Source organism: Chaetodon trifascialis, chromosome 8, assembly GCF_039877785.1.
Source record: "Chaetodon trifascialis isolate fChaTrf1 chromosome 8, fChaTrf1.hap1, whole genome shotgun sequence".
NCBI classification, from domain to species: Eukaryota; Metazoa; Chordata; class Actinopteri; order Chaetodontiformes; family Chaetodontidae; genus Chaetodon; species Chaetodon trifascialis.
Genome location: NC_092063.1, coordinates 4,644,415 through 4,672,164, shown reverse-complemented (window position 1 = coordinate 4,672,164; position 27,750 = coordinate 4,644,415). Strand labels below are relative to the sequence as shown.

Below are 27,750 nucleotides of genomic sequence, written 5' to 3'. Positions count from 1 at the left end.
AGAGGCCAACGCTCTGGTGTTATGTGTGAAGTCTGATTTGTGTGTTTCCCACCTAGCAGGTTGAACACCCGCTCTACGGGGCACCAGAAGCCAAGTGACGAGTGTTTAGCAACAAGATGCTAACGGAAAGTGAACAACGACAAAGAAAAAGGGAACAAAGAATCGAATACTGTTATTAATGCAGTAAAAAGAAGTCAAAAGTCTTGGTTCTGATCGATTCACATACCCTACTACAAAAGTCGGGACCCCACATCCACATTTATGAGGAGGCCACATGGCCTGAAAGCACATTGACTGCAGGTATCAGATTGAAAAGGTGACTTTTGGAGCAAAGTTTATGCAGTTACTGTCCAACAAGCTCAGCCACCTTATTTTGCGTCACAGTAGCTTGATGTTTTCATGATCTCAGTCATGTATTCAGCAAAGGAGGAATTAATGCTGATTAATGCTTTGTGTTTGTAACGTCGCCATTCGTTTCTTGAGGTTGCATTTATCATTTATAGGCCCCGCGGATAAACGCAGTCTTTGCATGAGATCATCAAGAAAACCTTTATTTGATATTGTCAGTTTTTACGATTTGCTTTCAGCTTCTTATTTCTCTGGCGTAGGACAAATATTCCATGTTCGGCGACATCAATGCAAAGCTCTATTCTCTTTTGTCTCTGTGGCTTAAAAACTTAAAAGGAGCCCTCTTCAATCTTCTCAAAAATAAAATAAAAAATGACAGATTGAAAACCTGGGGCTCCTTTTTTTTAACATTTTCACAATCCTTTCTTGTTTTTTTTTTTCTTCTTTTTCGTGGAACTGATTGCCCTGCTGTGCCAGATATTAATGCCCATGGATTGACAGAAAAAAAGAGGTTGCTGGCGATGGAGTGGAGGGTCGGGATTTCGCAGAGTTTTAGGGATTTGGTGGTGCCCTGGACCCCGGGCACTGTCTTGAGCTCCCGTCATCTTTGGTGGAAGGCAAGTGTGACACTTAATGAAGCCTCGCTGTGTGCAGTGGAAGGAGGAAGTCATGCCTCTCTCACTCTGAGATGCCATTCGGGCTGCTGTAATGAGCACAGGCATCATGCTGTAGTGGCTATTTAGGCTCGCCGCATGGTCAGTGCGGTTCAGCGAGGCCGTGATAAGCCACTGGCACAGGCTGGCATGAGCCGAGTGGACGGGGGACATATGCCGAGCTGCTGAAGCCAGACTGCATCGTCTCACATGGGATATGCAGGGCACAAGTTTTTATGTATTTGATGTTGGCTCTGTGAAGGAGAATCAAATGCTCAGAATTGGGTAAAACTAGGAAATGATGTGTACTGTCAGTGCTTAAATAACTAATAATCTTTACGATGATGGAGGGAAATTGGGCAAAACAAGTGAAATGTGAGAGATGTTGCTGCTGGTAATGTGTAATATATAGTGTAAGTAAATAGCTAAGGAGCGCTTAGAGCTCATATAGTGTTTTATACTGGAAATTGTTTTATACATTTGTACAATAAATTGGTGCAAAGATTCATTAAGCCAGATGAGAAACTGCAAAAAAGGTGATTATCTTCAATTAATCATGACTGCTTTATTGTATAAATGTATCTTTGAAGGCTGCTTTTAAAATGACTCTTCTTCTATGCATAATGTCATAAACGAGAGCTTTCAAAATGCTAAATGAGACATATAATAAACAGCGTCTGGAGCGCTGATTAATGGTAAATGTGTTCTGTTATTTTTTTTTAACTCAGCTGTGCAGCCCAGAGAGTTGCAGCTGCTCTTTCATTTACGCCTGTTGGCCTTGTTGTCCATTTTAAAATCAGTCGAGTATAAAAACAAATCACTCTGTCCCGGTTATTTATTCTTCTATTCTAAAAGGAGCAGCGGCACAGACTCATAAAGATGAAAAAAATACTTTGGTATATAAAGCAAAGAGAGAATGGAGAAACTCTTTCACACCTTCAACTGTAAGATAACCAAGGTCTGACTATGATTTGAAAACTGACAATAAGTGTTACTTCATTACTTCATATATTCAGCCTCAACACTCACTCTATTAAACATAAAAACCAGTGTGTGACTGCTCTTGATTCCAATAAAGTTTGGGTTCCACTCATGGTGGGTAATGACAGCCTATCATGTCAAAGTCTACTCGGTTTCCCCTCTGACCTCATAGTTATATTATGTGCTTCTGCTACGTTTGAAAAGACAGGAAAGGCAGACAAGGAAATAAGGCAGGATGGTGCAGGTAGTGCTACAGAGGAGAACAGCCCAGGCTCCATCTGGAGGGATCAGGGGGCAACAAGCAGAGCCCAGACAGCGAGAGAGGAGACTGAGGTGCCCAAGGCTGTGGGAGCTACTCACAGGGAATGGTGCGCAGGTACAGGTTGTCCCTGATCACCTGCTGGAGCTTATGGTCCAGGGAGCCCTTCTGGAACTGCAGGCTGAGGTAGTGACGCAAATCCGTATTCAACACCTTACCTAGAAGGAAGAGAAATCTGGGTCAGTCCAACATTAAATCACGTAGGAGGGCATCTGCGTGGCGCACATTTACCGAACGCCCACTCTGATGATTTGATTTGGAGACAATTAGGAAGACGTTCTTCTGAAATTTAAATTCATGACAAGCTGCTCCTCTGACGGACGACACGCTGCGAGCTCCGACTCTAAAGGGCCCTTGTCCAGACAAGCAGTTACTTCCACCTGAGGAGGCGAGGTGCTAAGTGGCAAAGATGGCCTATTGAAGCTGTCATGTGATGAAACATTAATTAGGCACGTTTGTTGAAATCCTGATGCGTGCATTATAAAACGCAGTTAGAAAACATCAGGAGTGTTTCCTCTCGGGAACAACAGCATGGACTGAGGAAGTGTAGGGGCTGTCATCTTCAAGAGGAGGTAAATTTACCATTCTCCTCTGAGCGACAGAGTGTCAGAGAGAGGAAGCTCAGAAGGAAGAAACACTTTTCCCTTGCATTTGCTTTAGGAGCACTCTTCCTCTGCGTGGGCTCCACCGGCGGGGCAGCAGCTCCATCCTCGGAGCAGGACACACAAGATGTGCTTTGAATATGGCTTCAGCTGCACCAATAACCAGTGTTTTCCCCTCAGAGCTGCCTAGCAAGGGGTACGCAATTAACCTGAGCACTGGCGTCCACCATCTACATAAAACATCATGTTACAGTTGTTTTGACAGAAATCACAGGAGCAGCAACACCTCAAAATCTAGCTCCATGTTCTTCATCAGCTCCTTCTCTTTAATGTGCTCTCAAACACATCTCTACGAGGCCAAAACGCGGTAGTGTTTGCCGTCGACGTCTGCCAGACTCTCTCACGCAAGATCCCGTAGGTCAGACCAGATCAGAAGATGTTGACGAATCAAAATCAAGCAGATGCCAGGCTGTGAGTAATGTCACCCAGACTCCTGATGACGTGCACTGAGCTACTGTGAGGAACATCACTCATTAAGATAAAACACCTCTCCCAGCAAGACACCTACAGAGACTGTAAATACACGGCTTTACCCATTGTGAGATTAATTCTGCTGTTGGCGAATCTTCTGATGGATATTTTATCATAGTGTTCCAGACACTTCTTATTTTCACTACTTCGCTGATCAACTGCACACTCAAAAGTCATCGCAGATTTCCTTTGACTGCAGTGTGAAACGGCTTTTAACTCAGTTTGAGTCTGTTCACCAATGCACAAACGCACAGTCCCTCTTTCAGACGAGTGGCAGGGTTCAAACTAGTAGAAATTGGCAGAGAGAAACTGAATAAAAAATAATCACACAGCGTAGTAACAAAGAGAAATATTCCCACAGTAAAAGGCATGAAAAATTTACAGTGAGGAGCATCCTACGCATCCCACACTCTACAAGTTCTACTCTGAAACTTGAACAGCATTTTTTATGATTTTCAGCAGGAAGTGTTGAAGGATAGACTTGCTGCTGGGGAATAAAAGCAGACCAAATTCAAAAATATTGCAAATGAAATGAAGTTCTCTTACTCGTCCCCTAAGGAGATAAAACCACTACCACTGGGACTACAGATCAGCAGCGTTATGTTGCCTGGTCGATTCTGCCGTATTAACATCTGCCAAAAAGTGGTGTTGAAAATATTTTTGATTAGAAGCATTTGCGGGTTGTTCCTTACTGCTTTTTCAACACAGCTCAATACTTTTGCTGTGCAGGCACACAAAAGCTAATAATTCAAGTGTTTCTGGAGTTTTTCGAGTGTGCCTGCTGCTTCACTTAAGTTGAAACAGTCCGGTAACTGCAGCATGTCAGAGGTACTAGTGAAGGCCACGGGCAAGAGAAGCATGGAGAGCCATTATGTAACTCTATAGACTTTTTACTGGCACAATGAATGTGAGGAATCTAGGTCAAGGAAACAAAAGCTGGGTCTGGCTACGCATTGCAACTGGAAAGCCACAAGCCTGCGGTCCATGTTCCCAGAAGCTATGAGACATGAAAAACCCCAAAACACACACAAACAATATACATCCCGTTCCCTCCCCTCCCGGGTCAGGCCTGTTCCCATGTTAAAGGGGGTGGGCGGGATTTCGCCAGGGCTTTCATCATGCTTGGGAATGCCACCCTGGATCCATTTTCACACACTGCCTTGAAAGATCAGATGGTTTCAGTACGGACAATGGATGGAGCTAATTGTTACCACAGGAGTCCTGCAACCGACCGTAGATACCCCACTGGGTCAACAGAATCAATCTCTCCTTTTCTCTCTCACACACACACATGCAAATCACCCCCCCTGCCTGAAGCAAACTCCCACTCAAGTGCTTCTAACAGGGTAGTCTTTGTGGCCCGCCTGTCAGGTTGCGTTAGCGTGCTGCATCATATCTCCAGCAATGGAGAGAAAGGGAGGGAGCGGCAACTCTCAGCTTCCCGCTAGGTTACAAGGCAGCGCATCACTGGCCTGCCAGGCTGGTAGTATGAGGCATGTGGGACACAATGGAAGCCTTTGTGCCTTGTCATCTGGCTATTAGACACTCTCTCATAGAGGGGGAGTGTTGGGGAGGCTGTGTGGAAAAGGGGGGCTGCAGTTCAAGGATGGCGAATCATTAAAAACAGAGGGAGCGAGGGAGGGCAGGGGAGGGATGTTTGCAGAGAGGAGTAATGATGATGCATGGGAACGCACGTGGAAAACTCAGCCCGCCTCTTTGCCCCTGACATTATTCTATCGCTCCATCTCTGGCTGTGCGTCTTCGCCTCTCTCGCTGTGGAGATTCATCAGGCCTGGCAGATCCCCACAGGGCTCCTCACACCTATGTTTAAGATCACTTTCTGAGTAGCTATCGGCCTTCCCGGCATCTCTCCCTTTTCTTTCTGCTCCAACTAACCACTTAACCTTTTGTTTTCTCTCATATCAAAAGCTTTCAAGTGGTGTGTGCATCTACCTGTCTCCACCGCATCGCCTCTCCGCCTCTGCCTCTTAGATCAGTGGAGGTAGAGGCAAATAAGCCCTCGCTCTGGCTCTGTCTAAATCTGCTATTAGTTTTCACTATTTACACATTATGTGTAAAAGGAGTGGGAGGAGGAGGTGGAGAGGAGAAGAGACTAGAAAAGATGAGGAGAGGTCTTAGTTGGATCAATAAAAGAAGATCTAAATAAGGATCTAAGTCAAGATTGAAAATGCACTGTATGGATGTAATAACCAAACCCCCATTTTCTGTCTGTTTCCCTCTCCATGACACACACATAAATGAAAGCAAACCACATGCTGCTGCCCATCATCCTTCCCCCAGTCCCCTAAGACACTCACATTTTGGTATCTGCCATGGGAAAGTGCTACTCTCCCCTCACCTCACCATCTGTCATTTTCTGTAACTGACGTCAAAACTATTGAAGTGCTTTGCAAAAAGTCTTTTTCGTTGAGAGGCAAGCTGTTTTTCAGCCAAAAGACCAGACAAAAATTTCACTCCTATGATTATGAAGCAGGGTTAGCAGCAGCACCATTTTTGACTCAACCTGTTTGCTCTATGGCACACAGTCAAAGTGTATGGCACACCAAAGCTTTTACAATGTCCACAGGGTTTTGAAATTACAATGAGGTTTGGATTTTATCCAGAAGGTTTAGTAAACACCAGAGGTTGTGAAGTTGTTTTTGAGCTAAATGCAGATGTCAGGATGCTGACATGGTCACAATGACAATGCTAGCATGCTGTTCGGCAGATATGGTGTTTAAGACCTAAGCTTAGCATGCTAACATGATAATTAGCACTAAACGCAGCTGAGGCTGGTGGGAATGTCAATAGTTTTACCAGTATTTGGTCAAAAACCAAAGTACTGGACAAACTGCAGACTCAAGTATTGAACAGTCAAGGTAGCATTGTGTTATTCCAATTCATCCTGAGAGGGACATGAATGTCTGTACTAAATTTCATGGAAATCCATCCAATGGCTGTTGAGGTATTTCACTAAAATACAAAAATGTCAACGTCATGGTGGTGCTAAAGGAAAAAGCCAGGGGACCATCAAAGTCAGCAGGCTTCACCCTCTGGGGACCATAAAAGTCTGTACTAAATCTGATCCATTCCCATTTAGATATTTTGGTCTGGACACAAGTGGTGGACAGACCGACTGACACTGCCATCTATAGAGCTATGCTGCTAGCATTGCTTAAGATGATGCTCGGGACTGAATACTTGGCAACGAGAGAAATACAGCAACTTTTTGGCAACTAACCTTGCATACTTGATACTGAGCACTCAGGTGAAACTATCGGTCTGAGTGCTGGATGGATTTGGCACCAAGTACCATTCTGCCAAAAGCAAAAACACCTATCTCCAGCTGAATTCCTTCAGCCTGGCTCACTTCTTGGCACACCAGTATGCCCTCGCTTCAACAGGGCCAAAACAATTGACAAGCAGTAAAGATATTTACCCATGCACCCAGTAAACAGGCAGTTAAATTACAATGGGCTTGCATAGACACAATGCTTTTCCTACATGAGAGCGGACGCAATGAGGAGATGTCACCAGCAGGGGTGTCAGTGGGCGTCTAATGAGGCAATTCCCTGACAGTGGTGCAGCTCCGGAAACAGCGAGGAAGCCCCCGCCATCTGCTAATTACCACCTTGTTAGGTTCATTTGGCAACTCAGGGCAACAGAATGTCCTGCCTCATTCTGTGTGACAGGCAGAGAGAGAATCAACAGTTTACTGGCATCTCGGGGACACCTAGATTCTTCACTCTCTCCTTAAAATGGCAGAGAGACAAATGAGATTGCAATTCTGGCATGTCTTGTTTTCTCTCTAAAGAGCAGCAGGCACAGACAGACGGGCATTTGGGGTTCCACCGCCAATGGTCTCAACCCCGAAACCCATGTTCACTGAAAGAGATAGTGGTTGTAGAACTACTACCACTCCACTTAAACACTTTTGCTCAATGTGGAAGAGGTATGCCGTTTTCCCGTTTGCTTGTTCTTTTGGCGACTGTTTAAGAGTCAGCATGAAGTCAATTAGCGGCTGCAGAGCCCAGGAGATTAATTGTGAATGGAGGTAGGCTTTAGGATGAAAAATGTTACACAAAGGAAATCAATGTCCCCAATCGCCCTTTTCTCCCCTCAGGTTAGACACATCCCTCTTAAAATCCAATTAGTGTGATTGTATCTCAACATAAGGTCAGTCTGCGCAAGCTGGGTTCTCTTGTTATAAAATGGCTAATGACGACGCTGAAAACTTCCACCATCCCCTTTTCTCACTGTAGCTTTGCTGTGTTGTGAAACAGAAAAAACTACTGTACATCCTTAGCATTTCTGAATCATAAGATTTTAACATGTTGGACAGCAGAATTCTTAAGCCACGAGTATCAAATTCCTGTCGATTACACAACATTGAAGGGATGAGGTGCTCGAGGAGAAGTGACTCTTGGTACTATTTTGAGCTTGCTGTGCCACAAGGACAATGGCATTATCCCTGCACCCTTGGCAGAATAGCACGATCAACTCTTTAAGCGGATAATTGAAAGGAATGGTCTTGCGACACATTGCGTGCAGGCTTAATGTTGCAGGCGTATTATAGTCAATGTGATAATCATCAGCGCACTTGGCAATAGACACAGATGGTGTCCCAAAGCACTCAGCATTCAGGAATATATTCTTGGCTCCGGGTGGCTTGCCTGCTATTGTTGGCTGACTCTACTAAATATCCATTAGTTACATGTTTGAGATAAAACTGCCTCCATGCTTTCTTGGCCATTTTGATAGTACACACCTATTGTGTTGACACATGATGTATGTTAGTCTAGCCAGCTCACGTGTGCAGGCGGTGTAATGAATAATGGCCAAGAGAGGTGAGTTCACTTTAATTCAAGGTACCGTGCTCTCACCACTCACTGTGTTAGAGCATGTGACAAAACTGTCAAGCTTTTCTTTTTTTACAGATAGTGAGAGAAGACCTTGAAGTGTCCTTTATAATCCTATTGTGGCTTAGAGGAAGACATTTAACAAAAAGCTGAAATAACACTAAGGTCGAGCCTGGCTTGCCTGTCCCTTTTGGATTCTGGGGCAGGGAGGTGAAAGAACAGTCGCAGCCACCCCGCGGTCATCCTGAGTGGACGGGTCCTTCTCCCCTCTCCTGTCTGCTCCCTGTGATGTGGAGCAGACTGACAGATCACGACATTAACCTCTCCTTCGCCCGGTATCCATGTCCAAACGCTCGCCTGAGCACTGCTATCTGCCCTGCAGTCTTACAGGTCCAGTACAGCTCAATGGACACTCCCGCCAGCACTGGACTGGTTGGTGATTTGCTGCCCATTAATGTCATCTATAACAAAGAATTTTAATATACGATGTTCTACAGCTGACTTCCTACTCAATAGGAACTCATCAAGGTCATGGATTTTTGTAAATATATGCTTATTCTGGGCGCCACGGTGGGGCAGCAGGTAGTGTGCGTGCCTCACAGCAAGAAGGTCGCCGGTTCCATCCCCGGGTCGGGCAGGGCCTTTCTGTATGACGTTTGCATGTTCTTCCTGTGCATGCGTGGGTTCTCTCCGGGCACTCCCACAGACCAAATACATGCTCATTAGGTTAATTGGTGACTCTAAATTGTCCTTAGGTATGAGTGTGAGCGTGAATGATTGTCTGTCCTTGTATGTTGCCCTGCAATCGACTGGCGACCGGTTCAGGGTGTACCCCGCCTCTCGGGATAGGCTCCAGCCCCCCCACAACCCCGAAAAGGGATGGTCGGTATAGAAGATGGATGGATGGATGGATGGATGGATGCTTATTCTGAGTTTGATTTGAGCAACATGTTCAAACCAGTTGGGACAGGAGCAACAAAACACTGGGAAAGTTGTGGAATGGTCCAAAAACACAGGTTCATTGGTCACAGGTGATAGTATCATGATTGGGTATGAAAGGAATAAGAGTATTAACCAGGACATAATGCAGATCAAGGCTGAGCTGACAATGGCATTCTCATTTACCAATGAGGGAAGCTCCAATGCTAAATGCTACAGATTCTGTCAGTGACACAAATGATTCAGTTTACTCATTACTGACCACCTCCACAGCAGGTTTGCTACTCTGGACAGTGTGTAATTCAATACAGAACCACACACTGAGACTAGCGCCCTGGCCAAAGGCCTGTGTGCCACAGTGTAGAGGCAAAATAAGAAACTAAGAAAGAACAGAATGAAAAATCAGGTCAATAAAGCAAGACAGGCTTAACGAGTCATGGGGACCTCTCCTGCCAGGGGCATTGTTCAAGCATGCTTTTCTAGTATTTTGGCCAGGCATACCGAAGAGTAGAGACAGAAAGGATGGTAGACAGGATGAATATACCAAGATTTTTAACAAGGTGTCTTTAGGCTTTTGCCCTTTTCGTTTTGGCTGCTGGTTTTGCTTTCATCTCTAGGCTCCAGTATCTCAGCAGCTGTGGTCCACTCTAAAATGCACAACCCTAAACCTCTAACAGTGAGGTTAACCTTGCCTTGTGAAGCACACAAACAAGATAAAATGACTGGATGAAAATGTTAACATAATGCAGCAGGGCTCAGGAGGGTGGAAAATGGTTATTGGTGCACATTTGTGTGCGTGTGTGTGTTTGTACTTGATACTTAATGAGGAACAAGTTTTTTAACAACAGAGTGAGGACATTTTTGGAAGTCCTCACAACTTCAAAGGGCTGTTTGAAGATTAAGACTTTGTATTAAAGGTAAATTTAGAATTAGGTTTAGTTTAAGTTTAGGTTAGGGTGAGGTTAGTTGTGATGTTTACGGTTATTGTAAGGGGCAACGTAATGCTGATGTCAGTGAGGGTCCTCACAAGGACAGAAGTGTGTGTGTGTCTGTGTGTGCGCACTAGCCTCTATGAACATTTCCTCTTTGCCCCACTGTTCATCTGTTGTGTGGAGGCCGTGTGATGCAGAGAAGCTCCCTTCTGCACTGTGCATCATCAAAAGCCTGCTGCTGTTTGCGATTGCTGTGGTCTGAAACCTCCATCTGCCTATCTGCACACAGACACACACATACACCTGCTGTACACACACAAACGCGCAAACCCGCGGACAAACAAAAATACCCCCTCATGCTGCACACGAGCACAATAGCTTCAAGGGAGACTGACTGAGAGATCAAAGAATCGAACAATCTTTTTCGCCTCATCTACATGATAGAGAGCGATCTTTACATCCCATCGTACAGAGAGGGAGACAGACGGCTTCATCGTCATCAGCGGATCAGAGAGAATGAAAGAAGCGACATGGGGAGAGATCAATCAGTGTATTATTGAAGGATCTGAGAGAGGAACCATATGGAAAGCTGGGACAGCAGCCTCTGCAGCTCTGTGGATTACGGTTCTGCAGAGCAAGTACAGTGATGTGCTCTTAGCCTCAATAACTTGGGCTGTCGCTGACAATATGCCGCCTGATGCATCAGAGAGAACCCCAGTAGACACAAAAGTCTCTCTATCTTGCTCTTTCCCTCTCTCTCTCACACACACACACACACACACACACACACACACACACACACACACACACACACACACACACACACACACACACACACACACAAACACTGCTGACATTTTACCCCCAAAAAGGATGCTGTGAGGTCTGAAAACCCACCCAGATGACACTGTTACATATCAGAGACTTTCTGTGATGGCGACAATGAAGATCAAGAGAGATTTACATACATGGGACAGAGACAGGTACCCGCTGAGGTATTTGCTCTGCTGGTTTGGGGATGTGTGTGTAAAGCTCGGTTCAAAGGCCGTGGGTAGTCGGCAGTGATGTTTTCAGCGTGTCTGCTAACAGAGCAGAAGGCATTGTGTTGGAAAGTGAGAACACCAGTCTGCTTAATAATGCAAATATTTTCTTACATTTCTTTAACTTTAGTGCTTTAATGCTACTTTGTGTTTCTACTCCACTACATTTGCAGATTAAGACTGTTGTAGATACAAAATATGATCAAGTGATAAAATACACTGTAGTGCATTACTGTAGCTGTAGCTGAAATTAGCCCCAGGGCCCACCTACAATATGAAAAGTTGTGTGTACTAGTATTAGTACATGTTGTCGATGAGCCCTATGCACTTGAGAAAAACTTTGCAAGTAAAACTTTGAATGCAGGACTTCTAAAGATACTGTAGTATCGCGGCTTTGACTGAAATAAAGGGACCATTGCTGCACTGTCTCTCTTCACTGAATTCAGTTTTTCTAACCTGCATTATGATCATTATCTGTATGATGTGCGGCAACAGCAGAAGTGGCCCGTCTAGTGATGAAACGGTATGTTTTCATATCTAAACATTGCGATCAATAGCTAGCGGGGGTCTTCTTCGCTGGGGGCTCCAGGCATTTGCACACCTTGCCTAAAGGTAAAGTCCATCTGAACATTTAGGACGTCTCATTCATGCTTGTTTAGAAGTTGAGATTGAAATCTTGAATCTCCGGAGCCAACTCATTCTGCAGATCCAAAGGCTCCAGAACGGCTACTAAACAGACCTTAAGGTGAGGTCGTTCTATCAGCCGCTGTTTCCAAAGTCAAGACCAAACTTTCAATTTCAACTTTTAAGCCGAAAGGGATGAGAAGTGCTAAGAAAATATGGAAATTTGAATCTCCAATTCAGCACCAACTGGGCAAACTCCCTCTGCAGAGGAAGCTCAAGCACAGCTTCAAAATGGACTTTGTGGTGAGACCGTTTTGATGACGGAAATAATATTTGCACGAGAGGACATTTTAAGGAAACGGATCAAATCTCATTTTAAATGTGGTTTACACAGAGGAGCAAACTCAGTATTCAGTAATTAGTACAACCTCTGCAGATCCTGCGTTTCATCAGTCACTGCTGAGGTCCTTGGCTGGTCCTTCACTTTGCTCCCTGCTGTCACCAGTGGCTGCAACGAAAAACTAATCCCAGGCCCAGGGAATGGTTTATCCACTATTTCTCTCTTACACACAAACACACATACGCACACACACAGTGGCAACCTGATCCCGGTCGTCCATCTCCAGGGGGTCAGGTGGGGATGGTGCGCATGAAGAAAAGCCACTCTCCTACATTACATCCATCCATCATGTGCTGGAGCCTCTGGCAGCAGAGTGATACTCGCCTGTCACTGGAATGAGTCAGCTGGCTGGACTTCAGTCATTTCAGCCCTATGTCCACCTAGCATCCCTCTTACTGAGAGATGTGTGTGTGTCTCTGTGTGTTTGTGTGTGGGTTATGGAGTTACGGTGGAGGGGCTGCTGAGCGCAGGGGTAGGTGTATGACTTTAGCTCAGTGAAGGCATCGCTCGGCCACTGGATGCTGACATTTATCCTGTGATTTATCTGTATATCTTTGAAGGCACACACAAGGGGCTGCTCAATAAGCCGGGCAGATGCCCAGGGAGGAGAGGGCAGCCACATCAGTCACTCACAGCAGATGAAAAGGTTTTAGCAGTCAGACACCAGAGAGCAGATATGAAGAGAATCAGAGGCGAAACCTCCCTACAACCGCTGAATGTCAACTGAATATTTACCTCCTGCTGTTTCTGTGGCTCTCTCTGATGACTGAAATTTGTATTCTTCCAGTTGTGCCCAGCAGACGTTAGTTATGTTTAATAAATAATTCTTCCACATGACCAAAAGACTGGAGGACGGGGGGGTGAACTGGAGCGAATCGAAACAAACATCTGCGTGCTTGCTGCTGTTACGAGATAGAAATGAGGTTTGACTGAGTCGGCCAACACTCTGTCATTAAAGACTGCACAGTGCGTGGAGGGACCACATCATGTGTGGATCTGTGTTTGCAGGTAAGTGTCAGACAGAGGAAATGCATAGCAGCAACTCAAACTGCTCTCTATAGGCTGTACTGCAGATCTTAAGAAAGAGGCCGTAACTGTATGCCGGAAGGAAAAGGTACACATTTGTTGATCCACAGCTGAATGTCTCGATGATCCAGCAAAGCCTCGAGGTGCTTTTGTAGCATCTTCAACACATAAGGGGCTTTGAGTCAGGAAGGAACGGAGCGCACGGAGAGCGAGGCAGTAATGACACCCAGCCTGAGTGGGTGAGTCATGGTGCTGTGCTGCTCAGGGACTGATCCAGTTAAAACTGATTTAATAGAGAAGAGTCCTCTCCCTGTTGATCCGCTGGTCTTTGTTAGAGGTATGATGTCACAGAGATAGCTCGCCGGAGCTTTCTGCCAGTGAATTCGTTGATTCATTCCATGTGTGAAGGTTCCCGCTGACTCACTTAGATCATTCACGCAGTCACACACGTACAAACAAAAGGATAGGTCGCCCCCCTGAGAGGTTAGCCTTAAACAGCGCAGGGTGGTTTCGATCATGACAGAACAATGAGGGCCGAGTGCGTGAGCAAGCCGGACAAAAATGCAACTGATTCAGTGGACAGGCATCAGCGAAAACATCACCCCCAACCTCACAAACACCACCTCTCCTGACAAACTGCACATGCAAGCACAAAACCACAGAGATATTATTTCAGAGACATATTGAAACGTCAATAAATGCTTGAGGACATGGTCACCCCTGACCACAAACACATTGACTCACTCCCACTGACTCACTCAATGATAATTATCTGGTTTATTTTGCTACAGATGCTCTTCTGATACACCCAAACAGGGATGTGCTGCGCTGCAAAACACAGGAAAACAAGGAGATATGACACTAAAAACACACATGGGTTAATAAAAGGTCAAGCATGTGGGAGGGAGAAGGAGAGGAGAAAGAGAAGCAGGGAGAGAGAACAAAGGAAAAATGTTTATGTGTGTATTGACAGATAGTCAATACAGCTCCATATATACTAAACGTGTCCATCTCCAGTGCCCTCATCCACAGCTCCAGGTGGACGTGCCCTGCTAGGCGGTCGGAGACAAAGGTTCCTCGCGTCTTTTGTGCTCTCCGAGTCCTCGCACACTCCTCAAGGTTCTTTTGACAGCTGAAAGCCTCAGCGTGGAGAAGTGTGTCTTGCTCTGCATCAAAACAACCCTGCTCTTATGTGTCGAGTGCTATGAAAAACAAGTTTGGCGCTGGCAGCACTGAAGGAGAAGAGAGTGGAGCAGCGTGACAGCGTGAGAGTGACGGCTGCACACACAAACCCGAGTTATTAAAGAGGATACCACGAGCCTTACTTGTTCTTGGTTTACGTTCAGGGAATTTTTTCACTATAAGATCTTCAAACTTCAATCTTTGGACGTTCAGAAGGTACTTAGGGAACTTAGCGTGGTGTTGACAAGGGGTTTCTTTTGAGGAGCTCCCTGAGAGGAAAATGATAGTTATTATACAGCAGAATAAAAAAGATTTTTGGGAAAGTTTCAAATCCATCTCAGGGGGGAACTATACCAACAGTACCTTACTGCCTTGTCACATGAGAGAAATGCCTTGAATTTTAATTTCGCACAATTAAAAACAAACACTTAACAATGGAACTGTGTGTGTGTGCGTGCGTGCGCGCGCATGTGAGCGTGCACTTTTAACATATTACATAACAGGTGTGAGGGATTATTCCCCTGTGACCTTTTGTTCAATAACACACAAACAAAACTGCCAATAGCCAAATGAATGAACAACAACACACCAATAAACCATCTATATGAGGTTACACACATGCACAAGCACACACACACACACGCCCACAGGTGCATGAGCAGATTAAGGACACGAGTCCCCAGGTGAGGGGAATCCATTAGGCTTAATTACTCAAACAGGACGTCCCTTTATAGGAGCACACGTCCCAGCGAGAGTAAAGAGAAGGAGGACGCCAATGATCAAGACAATGATGAATTTAATTAACTGTGAGATACAACTGTAGGGGAATTCATACCACTCTGCACGCTAATCCGCTTTCCCTGAGAATAGTTCTGTACAGGATTATCAATGGGAGAGGGAGCAATGAGCTGGCAGCAGGATGAGGACCGGGCTCTGTGACTTGGCATCGCTCAGCGAATGCAGGGTTTTCTCATTGGAGGGCAACTCGTGGACGGAGCTGCCGCTGAGCGGACTCGCCTGAGATGGTAGATCAGGTGAATGCTTCTAAAAACTGCACCGGCAGCTGACCGGTCACAGCGCAGTCAGGGGCTCTCATTAATGTCACCTTTGAGGAAGATTAGAAGCCACATGTTGACGGAGTGATGGAAATGTTCCACTTTGCATCTGCCTCGAAAGCCTCGCGATCACTTAATTATCGATTACTCATTCACGGTCCTGGTTGAACTGCGGAGGCGAGGTTCGCTGCAGTTAGGCTGAACGTCCTCGGGAAAAAGTTTTTAACACTCGACCACCCTGCCCCTATTTACCCGTAAACACCGCTTCCTGCATTTACACAGCTGTGCCAATTGTGAAATGGTCATAGAGATTAAATAGCACCACTGTAATATTAGGTAGCCAGCAGCGCAATTATGTCAGTCGTAACAGAGCATTTCCATAACTTTGCACCTCTGGGCTTCATGCTGTATTACTGCTTTCAGTGTGAATGACAAGTCTGTCAGGAAGCAGGCGTAAGGAATCTATTAGGGCCGACGGAGGAGGAAAGAGACCGCATGCTTTCGCGGTGCAACCCCTAATTTTCAATTACAATAGTGGATTAATAGCAATCAGCACACCCAGGTGGTGCCTGTGATTAGCTAATCTACAGAGGCATGCATAATGACATCTGTTCCACTCCACACCTCGTGCTAGCCTGGCCTGGTTAACACACTGCAGCGAGCAGAGGAGGAAGAGGAGGAAGGGAGGGGAGGGGGACGGACTTCCGCGAGGAAATATTTATCATGTAAAATGTCCTAAATTGACACACAAGGTCACACTGTGAAGTCTGTAAATTCACCATTCCCCTCAATGGTATCAGTACCAACAGTGAAGAGGGAAGAACAGAGAGAGGCAATTATAAACCAAATGTGCTCTGTTGAAGTGGACTGACATCATACAGCATCTTGGCCCCCTCTGCCCCAGTAAAGCCCCTCTTGGGAAACTCCGGCACATATGCCGATATCAAACTTTGGCACTTCAAAGGCATTTTGCCACTTAATCAAGTCGACACAAACCCATGGCAATGATGATTAGTCTTTTTCAAACCATTTCACCCCTAAGTGGATGGACCAAGTTAAATGCTCACAGCCAATCTTCTTAATGGGGAGGGAGGGAGAGCTGAGAGCAGGCCCTAATTCAGAGGAATAAATACATTTTCAATTAGCCGGCAGAGGCGGTGAAGGAAACGCCGTTACACAACAGTCCGATTTTCATCCCACAGCCACACTCAGATTGAGGCATCACTCATCACTGTTGTGTTAAAGACTTTTAACTAATTGTATCTGGTCCTCAGGCCCACTTTGACTTTGCTCACCATCTTTGGATCAAACACGCTTGGAGAACACAAAGATAATGACACTGTGCTGTATGTGAGCTGCCAGAGTGTAAACCAGCGCAATTAGCTGAGCATCAAATTTACTAGGCCTGCCAGGGAGCTCTGTGTAATGCATGGATTATTTCACATTATCGTTATTACTTACTTTAGACAGCCCAATGAAGTTCCTGACCCCTTGACCTGTTCTATCGCAGAGTGTAGAGGCGTCACACAGGAAGGAAAAGACGTGTGGATGATGAACTGTCTCATTTATAAACCGAACTGCCTCAACATTAAACCATTTTTCTACTTCCTTCTGTTCAGAGCCATTAATAAGTCATTGGCACTGTTCTCACACGGAGGCAAAATACACAGCAGTGTTAAGCAAACAGGCACACAAAAACCAACAGGATGCCTTCAACTGCGAGTGTGAAATGTTTGGGAAGCCTTTGGAATTCAGGTCATTACTGAATGATTTTTAATTAGTCTGAATTAATTGGCCTCGGCCAAAAGAACTGAAAAAAAAATTGTGTGAAACAAGGAAAACAAGGAAATAAGGATGGGAGGGTCTGACTTGAGAAATGATCCAGCAGCCTCATAGCCAGAGACACATCTTGGGAGGGGTCAGGCAGCACTGTGAAATAGGCCTGCTGTCAGCTGAAGCTTGCGCTGACCCTCAGAGGAACAGTTTGTTACGCTCATAAAGCTGGTGAGGGCCGCAAAAGGAAAGCACATCTCAAGATGTGGGCCTCCGTCAGTCAGCAGTCAAGATACAGAAGAAACGGAGGAAATTCAGTAATGCTGTTTATCTCTGCGGGAAACCGTAAGCTACAGAATGTTCCTGGGAAAACAATTCTTCGGGACTTTCTACTAACAGATGAGGCGGAAGTTACGGAAGCAAATATGAGGCAATATCATATGCAGGGAGAAAACACTGTGCTCACTCTACCGACACCCAGGCTTGCAAATGCTGATGAAAGACATTACCAGTGAGCTAAAACTGCTCTGTTACAGAAGGGGGGTTAAAAAAAGAGAGAACAGCCATGCAGGCAGCTCTGACATAGTGGCGCTTTGAGCTGAATGCTAACATCAGCATGATCGCAGTGACATGCTGATGGTTAGAAACCTCTAATGTTTACTGTGCTCAACATCAAAACAGAGCATGGTCACACTTTGCAGTTTTACAGGTATTTGGTCAGAAGGTAAAGTCTGACCTGATAACAACAGTAGAAGAGGTGAAGGGATCATCTCTGTCGTTTCGTTAAGCAATTGTGCAAAAGTTGAGGAGACAATTTGCCAGAAATATCACGCATATTCACACCGTAATGACTGAATAGGTTGATTGCCTGCTCCTAAAACAACACATATGACTGTTGGAGAGTGCGACAGGCACACCAGACCTTCATCATACCAAACAGTCACAGTTTGCTTTGGTTGAGGCACCAAAACTACTTGGTTTGGGTTGAGAAACAATCATAGTTACATTAAAATAAGCATGTTACTGTTATGTCTGTTATGTTATGCAGTCCTGCGTTCTTGCTATTATACTACGTCACCTGACTTCCTCCTTTGCTCCCATGAAAACTGCTATAGCCACTTGAGCTCACAACCCAACAATAAAGGTAAATATTGGTCATAATAACCTGCTTCCTCATCCTCTGGGACCATGAACGTCTGTACCACATTTCCAGTTATTTCAGTACGCATTAAAGTGGTGGACCGACGCTGCCATCCCAAGAGCCATATCGCTGGTAAGGCTAAACACACTAAATTTGCATACTAACATATAAATATATAACGTGCATCCATTTTATAACATGCATTTACATTTACTAACCTTATATTTCTTTTACGACTTCAGCCACGACAAAGAAATCTATTTTACACTGAAAGTCAGGAAATAACATTAAAGCAAGGACTGGGATCTTGTAAGTCATACCCTGAAATGAAGCTGTCTGATTATCAACCGGGCAAGCAGTTTTCTTTTATGACCCCAGGATCAGATAAGAAAACGAGCAAAGAGAGAGCCCCTCAGATTGATAAAGCACAGAGGAGATAAAAAGCCGGCTTTAAAAGAAAAGCAGACTCAGGCTGTAAACACTAACAGCTCGGGAAGCGGCAGCATTGCTCTCTAAACGCTGTTGTCTGAGGGCAAGCCAAGTGATGAACCAGCCTGTGATTGATGTCACTTCTATCTGTCCTCCCCTCCTGCCCCTGGCACAATCACGCCAAACATGGTGTGAAATGAACATAGGCTCAGATTTATGATATTGGGACATTGTTATGAGAAATGATAAAAGCCGTCTCAAGGTTTTGGATGAATGAGAGCGAGAAAGAAAGGCAAAGAGGGAAAAACGAAATTGAATTCTGCAAGGATAAATGTTGGAACGCCAGCCCTGCCTGGATGCAGCTTGCTGTGGGGCCCTTTTGAATTAGAATAATAATGATGAAAAATAGAAAACAGACAGATGTAGGGAGGCGAGAGGCAGAGTATCAAAGATTTGCATCTTCTGTGCTATGATATCACTGTGTGTCAAATCCAGCCTGCCAACACTGCATATATTCAATCAAGACTGCGCTGGCTTTTTCACATGGCGTTTGGCTGCTTGGCATGCCATCCGCCTTCATACTCCATATAAATATTAGATGCTGTGCACACAGAGCGAGGAGTTCACTAGGCTGCGAAGCTGTCTGATGGAACAAAGACAGACACAGACAGAGTCAGACAAAGGAAAAGGAAGTGGGTAAGTCAAAAGCTGACTGTCTACATAATTGAGAAAAGGTAGCCTTCAGTCGTTTGCCAGAAACAAAAGGCTTGGAGTAGCGCAGAGCCGTGACGTCAGATTAGTGTCAGAGCGGATTCAAAGTGTTGTCTTTTCATTACCGGGCTGCATTCATGCCTGAGTTGTTTTGGGGGAGAAGAAAGAGGGAGGCAATCAGGAGAGAGAAGCATCAATCATCCTGATGCCTTCTGGGATTTCAGTCGTGGTGACTGTGCAGATACGCTGTGCAGCTTGTTTTATCAAGAAATAAAAGCAGTGTCACACACAGTTCTCCATCCTGCTGGGAATATATAGTGCTGCCGCTGTGTGACCGAACGCGTTTCACTCCATTTCAAAGGAGTAACTTTGTTTGTAAAAGAAATACGTTAACATCTGCTTTAACTTGAGTGAGTTTTCTGTCCCGTAAACTCCCATTACGAACTGTTCTGGACTTCAGCTCCATCCACGATGATGATGATGCAAACGATTAGAAAGAGTTGCAAACATGATCACACTGGACCTCTGAGGGAGTTTCATACACACCCTACGTCCGACTGAACATCAGCACTAAGGAGTCTGTATTTCAACACATATTCTCGTGATGTGCTTTCTTTCTTTCTGCAGAGAAATTCAGGTGGAAATACACTCAAACTGAGCAACACCCTGTCAGAAAAACCACAATGTGGAAACTTTTTTAGAGCACTTACCTTTTCCTAAGTTAAAGCGTGAGGTTCAAACAAGAAGCTAACTGTCATAGTAAGGAGCAGAGTTTATAAAGCAGAGGAAATCGATGGTACAAGACCTCAGGGAGAGAATTTTACATTCACAGGAAGGACAGCGGCAGTAACATTTCCGAGTGTGTGTTGAGGACTGATTCAAAACTGTAGAGTGGGGACAGACTGTCCATAGGACCATATCTCTTGAGGCTGGTTCTCAGAGCTTGATCCCAGTTTCAGTCACACTTTCCGCCCTTCCACCTCTCCATCACCGCCAACATGGAGGCAACGGGACTTTTTCACAGCCGACATTTTGGCCTGTCATAGTGGGAAAAGCATAAAATAACTTTAACAATGACTCCGCTCTTTTCAAGTGTCCCAGTGAGCCGTGACAGTGTGACAGTGACCTAGCGTGCACAATACAGGGATCCTGAACACTGAAGCAGCCAAATGGAATTCAGCCGTCATTAATTTTATTATTTACACTGTTTCCTGCTGTGACATGTCAAAATGTCTTCCGTGGAAAGGCCTTTTGATGCAGTTCAGCACAGGAATAAGAAACTTTTGGAAAGTGGGGAAAAGAATTTGCAGAGCGCCCTGAGCACTGCCCATTTCTCCACCTGGCCAGTCACTGTAGAGAGAAGGTCTGGCTCTACAAAGTACAAAAAATGTGCAACACACATCCAGAACAAGGAGCTTTTTGCCACTTTCAGAGCAGCCCTTCTTTGGGAGAATGCAAAAGCCTTTAGAGGATTACATCGACTCTTATTGCTGCTCAGACAACAGCTGACAGAGTGATGCCGCAACCTGCTCATTTCAACAATTAGCAACAACTTGACTGTGACACAGAGACCACAAGGACGAGCCATCGTCATAAGGCACATATCAAATACAACTCCTGCCATTCATACCAACGATTACCAAGGACTTAAGATAATACATAACCATATGGCCTAATTTCCCTGGTGGTACATGGCAGAATGATTGATGCTGGAGAGGCTATACTTAATACACAGTGGTGAGGCAGTAGTTTGTGCACTTGAGGTCAATCAGACAGAATGCCTGAATGCAGAGAGGCCAAGTTAACTTCTAACTGTCCTTGAAAACTGGCAGCATGCTACTCCACAGCGCCGTAATAGCCGGCTGGATGAGAGCAGCTGCAAAAGGCCTTAATTCCCAGGCTATAAGGTATCATCAGGTTCGCAGTCTGTCGAACTCTGAATGTGATTGGCTGTGGACAGGTTACAAAGCAGGCAGAGATAACACCCCACTAGCAGTCTACTGAGCAATAGGCCGAGCTGGCCCAGAGAGGTTTTTGTTAAACTACCCTCTCAGGGGAACAGCAGGGCTGCGTCAGGTCACCGATGTTCTGCTCTCCACATACAAACCACTACAGGACCTCACAGGACATTACGAGGTGGAAAATAACCATTTCCAGCACGACACTGCAGCTCAAAGAGGCGGGCATGCTGAGTTAACCTACTTAGAACAAGCATCTACAGGCTTTTGAGGGGCAGGGAGGCAGTCAGTGAAGAAAATAAACAAAATTATGCAAAACTAGAATCACTGCCTCGTGGTTGCATGCCTCCACCGACCAGTCAAATTGCATTTGTATCCATGTCTGTCCAGACTCATATAATACATGTAGTGAAGACTAATAGCAGAACCAACGAGCTTGTGGTGGACTAGAATGCTTCAAATATGGAGGCTGCTGCAAAGAAGCTACAAATTGTAAACTGTGGACCTTCTGATATAAAATGTCATCGCTTCGTCCTTTTATCCTTTGAGAACTTTGTCAGAATCAGCGTTTGAAGATTGAGCTTTTGCATGTGAGATTCAGTTCATCTTTGAGTGCTTTGGTCGACAAACAACCAACTGCGCAAAGACAGTGGATTCAAGCTTTGCTCCATTATCACTGTGCAGGTTAACGGTGCAAAGAAGGCTGCAGCAGACAAACAGTAACAACATATTTTCAGTGACTGAAAAAGAAAACACTGCTTACCTGATGGTCACGACCGATTTTGAATTGATGAAAGAGGAGAATCCACATGGAAAAAAAAGAGAAAGAAATACAGTCAATCATCAAATAGAGTTGAAGTGTGACACTTGTTTCACGGTCCAGGTGTCTGAGCCGCCGGTTGGATTCAATGATGCTGGAATTTAGAAAAACATCATCTATGGCTCAGGTGACAAAAACTCCCTGAAGACGTTCACTGAGCCGAGATGATATTTAAAGTAGCTCGGCTGACACAGACACAGAGGTGCAACAGGTGAAACTCATACTGACATAATAAGAAGAGCTTTGAATTATGAGCTCTTACAATTCTTTTCCAACAGAGAGCTGTGCCCAGCGCCCTCTGATATTAACACACAATACCTTCAATTCTTCAATAATGACTCGATCTGACACGAGATCTGCTGAGATCTGACATGTGCACAGACCATGACGAGCACTCTCAACAGGTTATATGAATGAAATTACCACAGAAAACAAGCACTGTTCATATTCATTACCCCAGACTGGCAGGCTGCCGTCCAATGGACACATACTGGAATGTACGGGTTCATTAATGAAGGTGCTCTGTGTAATCCTCCGCATCAAAATCAATTAAGGCGGCAAGTCAGTAAAATAAACAGTCACCTCGAGAACCTTAAGTCGGGTGTAAGAAAACCAAACACTCTTCTTTTACTGTTGAGAAAACTGGAAAAGAGCCACAAAACACATGTGGCCAATTTTCTATTTCATCTAATTCATTAGCTAAATAACAACAAGCTGTTGCAGAGATGCTGCACAGATATCGTCTATGGTAACACTCAAACTAGCGTCTCTCCTGTAACAGTCCCCCATTTTTAAGAATACAGCGTAGTACCGCAGTAGTTTCAGAGCAGTGACGGCACATCATCAAAACTTTCTGTATCATACTTATTCATACAGTGTGGCTGGCATAGTATCGTGCTGACACTTCTTCAGGACGTGGTAAAATTATACCCTTGGCAGTCTGAGAACCGCCTGTGTGCCACAAGCTGGACTCACAAAGGTCAGATAACTCGACCTCCATTTGTTTATGACAACTTTCAAAAACTCATTACATGAATTTACCACAATGAGATTACAGGAGTGCAGCAGGGGTGGGATAGTGGACCCGCTGCCACCTCCAGTGGTTACTGTAAATGCAGTCCTGTAACAGACATCAGACCGAGGATCTTGATGTTTTATTACAGAGCATATCCACACAAAATCAAGGACAATGCACATACATTAGCATGTCTGGCTTGTTCAGCCCTTGAGTGGTGACCCCATCTGTATCAGACAGGTCTTAATCCTGGTATCCGTCATGTCTCATTATGCGGTGCGGTTTTTCTGATGTCCCACTAGTGAGATAGATATCTCAGCTCTCTCAGAGCTCGAAGGCTTTCTGATGCTTTCTGCAGTCTTTCTCGGAGGTGTGGACAGCTCAGAACGATCAGTCAGCCTGCAGACAGCCTCTCCCTGTCATTACTCTCAGTGTGACTGACTCGGGGAGGAGAGACTTTTTTTCTAACTGGCGGGCGCTCTCTGCACACTCTAGCGGGGCCCTCGGTCCCCCATTCATCTGTTGGCCGTCCCTCCCTCACACTGCTTAATTCTGCCTGTTCCCAGGTGGCTGCTAGTTGGTGCGATGTGATTAAGCTCAAATGAACCACCAGGAATAAATAGAAGTTTGAAGCCCTCAGAGGAGACTAGGGAGAGAGAGTTAAAGGAAAACGCTGACAGATCTTTCTGATCACAAGGTGTGAGGGGACTGTTTGTCTCTGTGGGCTCCAAACCAATGCTGAACTGTTCTGACTGAGATGAAAGATGAGGTATGGTAACAGATATGACTGATGGCAACTGCTTAAACTCTGATTAAACTCAACAACCTGGATGAAGGCGTTTATATCAAATACACGTGTCCCCTGTTCAAGCTCAAAGCTCAAAGTTAACCGGCCTGCTTAGATTACACGAACATTTGGAGGCTGCAGTTAATCTGAAGAGTAGGAGCTTCTCTTGGTTGCCAACTGATTTGTGTGTGACTAAGCCTCCCATCTCTTTAAATGGAGACTCGTCTCTATCTTAAGTTCTGATATGGATTACTGAAGGGGCCGAGCCCCTGGGCCTGAAAACATCTGTTTAAAAAATGACTACAAAGAAACACAAAATGACCACAAAGAGATGCAAAAGAGCCACAAAGAAACACAAGACTACAAAGAGACATGAAGCGACCATGTAGTATGTGGTCGATTGTGTCTCTCTCAGTGTTTCTCTTTCCGGCTGGGGGGCCATCATCTTATAATCCCTCCGTGAATACATGTACGATATCTTCACGAGTGTTAAGTGTTAAGCTAACAGTAACGTCTGTTGACACGTGTGTGATCCGTCGTTGCAAACAGCTCTGCAGCTCCTGATATTCGGACAAGCATTCGCTGCCTGGCCAGATGTTGAGACTCACCACCTGTCGCACCTTTCTTTTCTGCTGCCCACCCATGTTCCTCTGAGTGACCCCTGAATTTCTCTATAAGACCTATTATTGAGCGGCTCTCTGAGAGTTGTCCTCCTCTCTCTTGGGGCTGCTTTGCTTGGGGCTCTCTCAAAGGCCTGTCAACCTTGATCTTTCCAGTGACTCAGCATATTGACAAGCTGTCTGCAGAGTGGCTGGGCCATACGAGCCCAGCATCTCAGCCCGACGGGGTCTGAGTGTGCAGATACTCCAACGGCCTTTAGAAGCAGATCTGATGGAAATGTTATCGAGGCTGCTCCATCTGTCTTGTTGGCTATTGTGTGCATGGGTTTACAAAGATGAACAAAACGGACGATGTTCAGGGTGTCTGATAGCTCTGCTCGCTGTTATTACGGCGTTTACGGGGAGAAGAGATGCCAAGGCCGAGCAAGGGCTTAGTGAAAAGCAGATATGAAAGTTGTCTGTCTGTCTGTCTGTCTGTCTGTCTGTCTGTCTGTCTGTCTGTCTGTCTGTCTGTCTGTCACTAAGTGTTTCTACATTCTCCATTGATGTGATGAAACAAAACCTTAAAAGCTGCCCATCCAAGACCCACAAGGCATCTCCTCCCAAGGTCTGCAGTTAATTGCATTTCATTTTTGTGGCTTGTTTCAATGCTATCTCCTCACAGAGGTGGGAGTGCACAGCAGCGCCTTCATAGCTGTGGAAGCATCATTCAAACACAGATGGAAGCGTGATCAAGGCTTCTGCTCGGAGAGATAATGAGAGGTGTGAATATCTATGACTTTAATAACCTGTTCCTGAACCCACTGAGACATAACACCACACACCCGTCCCACCTTTTTTCTTCTTTGCTCCCCACAGCAGCGTGCAAGAGATTCTCAATATTAGTACAGGCTGACCTCCTCCTCCTCCTCCTCCTCCTCCTCCTCCTCCTCCTCCTCCTCCTCCTCCTTCTTACTCCTCCAGGACTTTTGATCATCCCCTCAGCCTTCATTTCACAGGTCCAGTCCTCCTAATCACAGCCATCTGCCTGTTTTGCCTCTGGACTATGCTGCTGTATTTATGCAGAGGTTTCATCTCACATCACAGCATAAACTTCCTATTAAGGCTTGGCTGGGTTGGAGCTAGCAGTTTTGCTGAAAATGGATGAAGAGTCCATGTTACCGAGCACAGCAGAGGTGTGACATGCTAATCCATTAGATTAAGACTGATGCTGTTCATTTTAAACTGCTGCAGTCCATTCAAACAGATTTAATTGACTTTGTAAGACTTAGCTAAACTATTTTGTAACTAATGTTCCTAATGCTTCCACTTAAGCAGTGCAGGCTTAATAACATTACATAACTAGGCAGTGTTTGAACTTTCACGCCGCAGATGCTACCAGCCCATGAGGCGTGAATGTGCAACATCATGTGCAATCAAAGCTCAGGAGATCGAGCAGACATCCACCTTTCTATTCTCAGTTGGTTGTGAGAGCTGAAGAGATCTATTTCAAATTCTGCAGCAGCTCTTGGGGTTCGAAGGAAGATTTGCGAGTTGAAGTGAAACTAAAAAATCTTTTCAGCTTCAAATTCCCACCGTCTGCAGGTGCAGAGCAATTAGCCACATTTTTCACTTCTCTGAACAAACTAAGCAGAGGCATAAAAACCTGAGAAGCGCATTTGCCGCGGGATTGATTTGAGAAGCTTCCTCCAGCCTATAAACTTGTCACTTTTAGAATCTATTGAAATTGACGAGAAGTCAAGCCGCCGTTCACTACGAAGGACGAAAGCGCCTCCATTTTACACCTATCTTTCATAAAGAGAGACGTGACACAAAGCAAAGTTTGTGTGGAGCATCATTTTATGCTTCAGGATGTGATTCACTGCTGTAAAAAACAGAAGCACTGACAGAAGTTGAGAGAGCAGGCGAGGTACAGCAGGGGGCAGGCAGGCAGCGAGCATCCAGCTAAGAAGTATGCACTTGCCAGCTGTGATGATCCCTAATGTTCCCCTTGTAAGATCACAGACTATTAGTAAAATTGCATTTCGGTTACTGTACTATACGCTTAACTGCGCTGGCACTGGCAATGTCAGAGGAAGAACGCTAAGGTCTGTGATAAATAAAATGAAACTCTGTCCTCACCTTGGTTTTTCAACCTTTTCAGAACTTTATGATTCAATAGTAGGCTCAATTTTAGTTTTATGCTGCAGGAGTGTGGAGTTTTAAGGACGCCCCTGACTGTAATGCTACCCAGATTCGAGCCATGAGGTGCTTACTTTGGGTACATAAATACACTGCGAAGTGGGTTACTGAAGGGGTGTGTGTAGAGCTACAAGGTATTGAGGAATTCCTGTCTTGGAATATATCACAGGGCTGTCATGCATTGCTGCTGTGTGGAATGCCTTTTTCTCCAGACAACTGCGGCCGTCACCTTGCTAGCTTTCCTGGCTGCAATCTGAGCAGGCCGTATTTCATTATTACACTGCTGCACCAATCCTTGACCTCTCTCACCAGGCTTTCCTCGTCGACAAGGACCTGAGGAGGTGAAGCATGCGCTCCGTGCCTCTCTGGACTAACATGAAACCTAAACCGGTCTGAACAACAGCAAGGCATGCAAGAAGCTGCAGCACCAAGGCCAAGCGTCTCCACATTGAAAATTCTCCACACATTCCAAATATTTAAGCTGGAAATGAGTATCAGCCCCGCATAACATCGCTCCGAGCCAGGCAGAGGGCTCATTTTTCAGGACTGCACACACAGCTGGTTTGATGGGCTGTTCGTTTAACAAGACGAGGGATGACTTCTGAAAACAGCTCCTGCAAAGACTCTCATTCTCAGTGAAGAAACATGACCTTTGTGGATTACAGCGCACATACCTGCAAAGCCAATACAAGACGCATCCTGCTATAAATCACAGAGCAGGGTGTAAGTTCATTTTCACACACTTTACACTCCCTGTTAATGCCTGCGTACATGCTTTGAGGGGTTCATGCTGGCTGACGGGAGGCATGAAGTGTGTAGTGCGT

The 27,750-nt window shown here is 45.3% G+C and overlaps 1 protein-coding gene across 3 annotated transcripts in view; it reads right to left on the bottom strand.

Moving 5' to 3' along the window:
• The window catches only part of magi3a (membrane associated guanylate kinase, WW and PDZ domain containing 3a), a 105,102-nt gene that overhangs the window by 38,042 nt on the left and 39,310 nt on the right, over positions 1-27,750 (bottom strand). For all 3 annotated transcript variants that reach the window (XM_070967818.1, XM_070967819.1, XM_070967820.1), the window contains exon 2: positions 2,343-2,459. In XM_070967818.1, the coding sequence (XP_070823919.1) occupies positions 2,343-2,459 (117 nt within the window). The remainder of the gene's footprint in view (positions 1-2,342; positions 2,460-27,750) is intronic.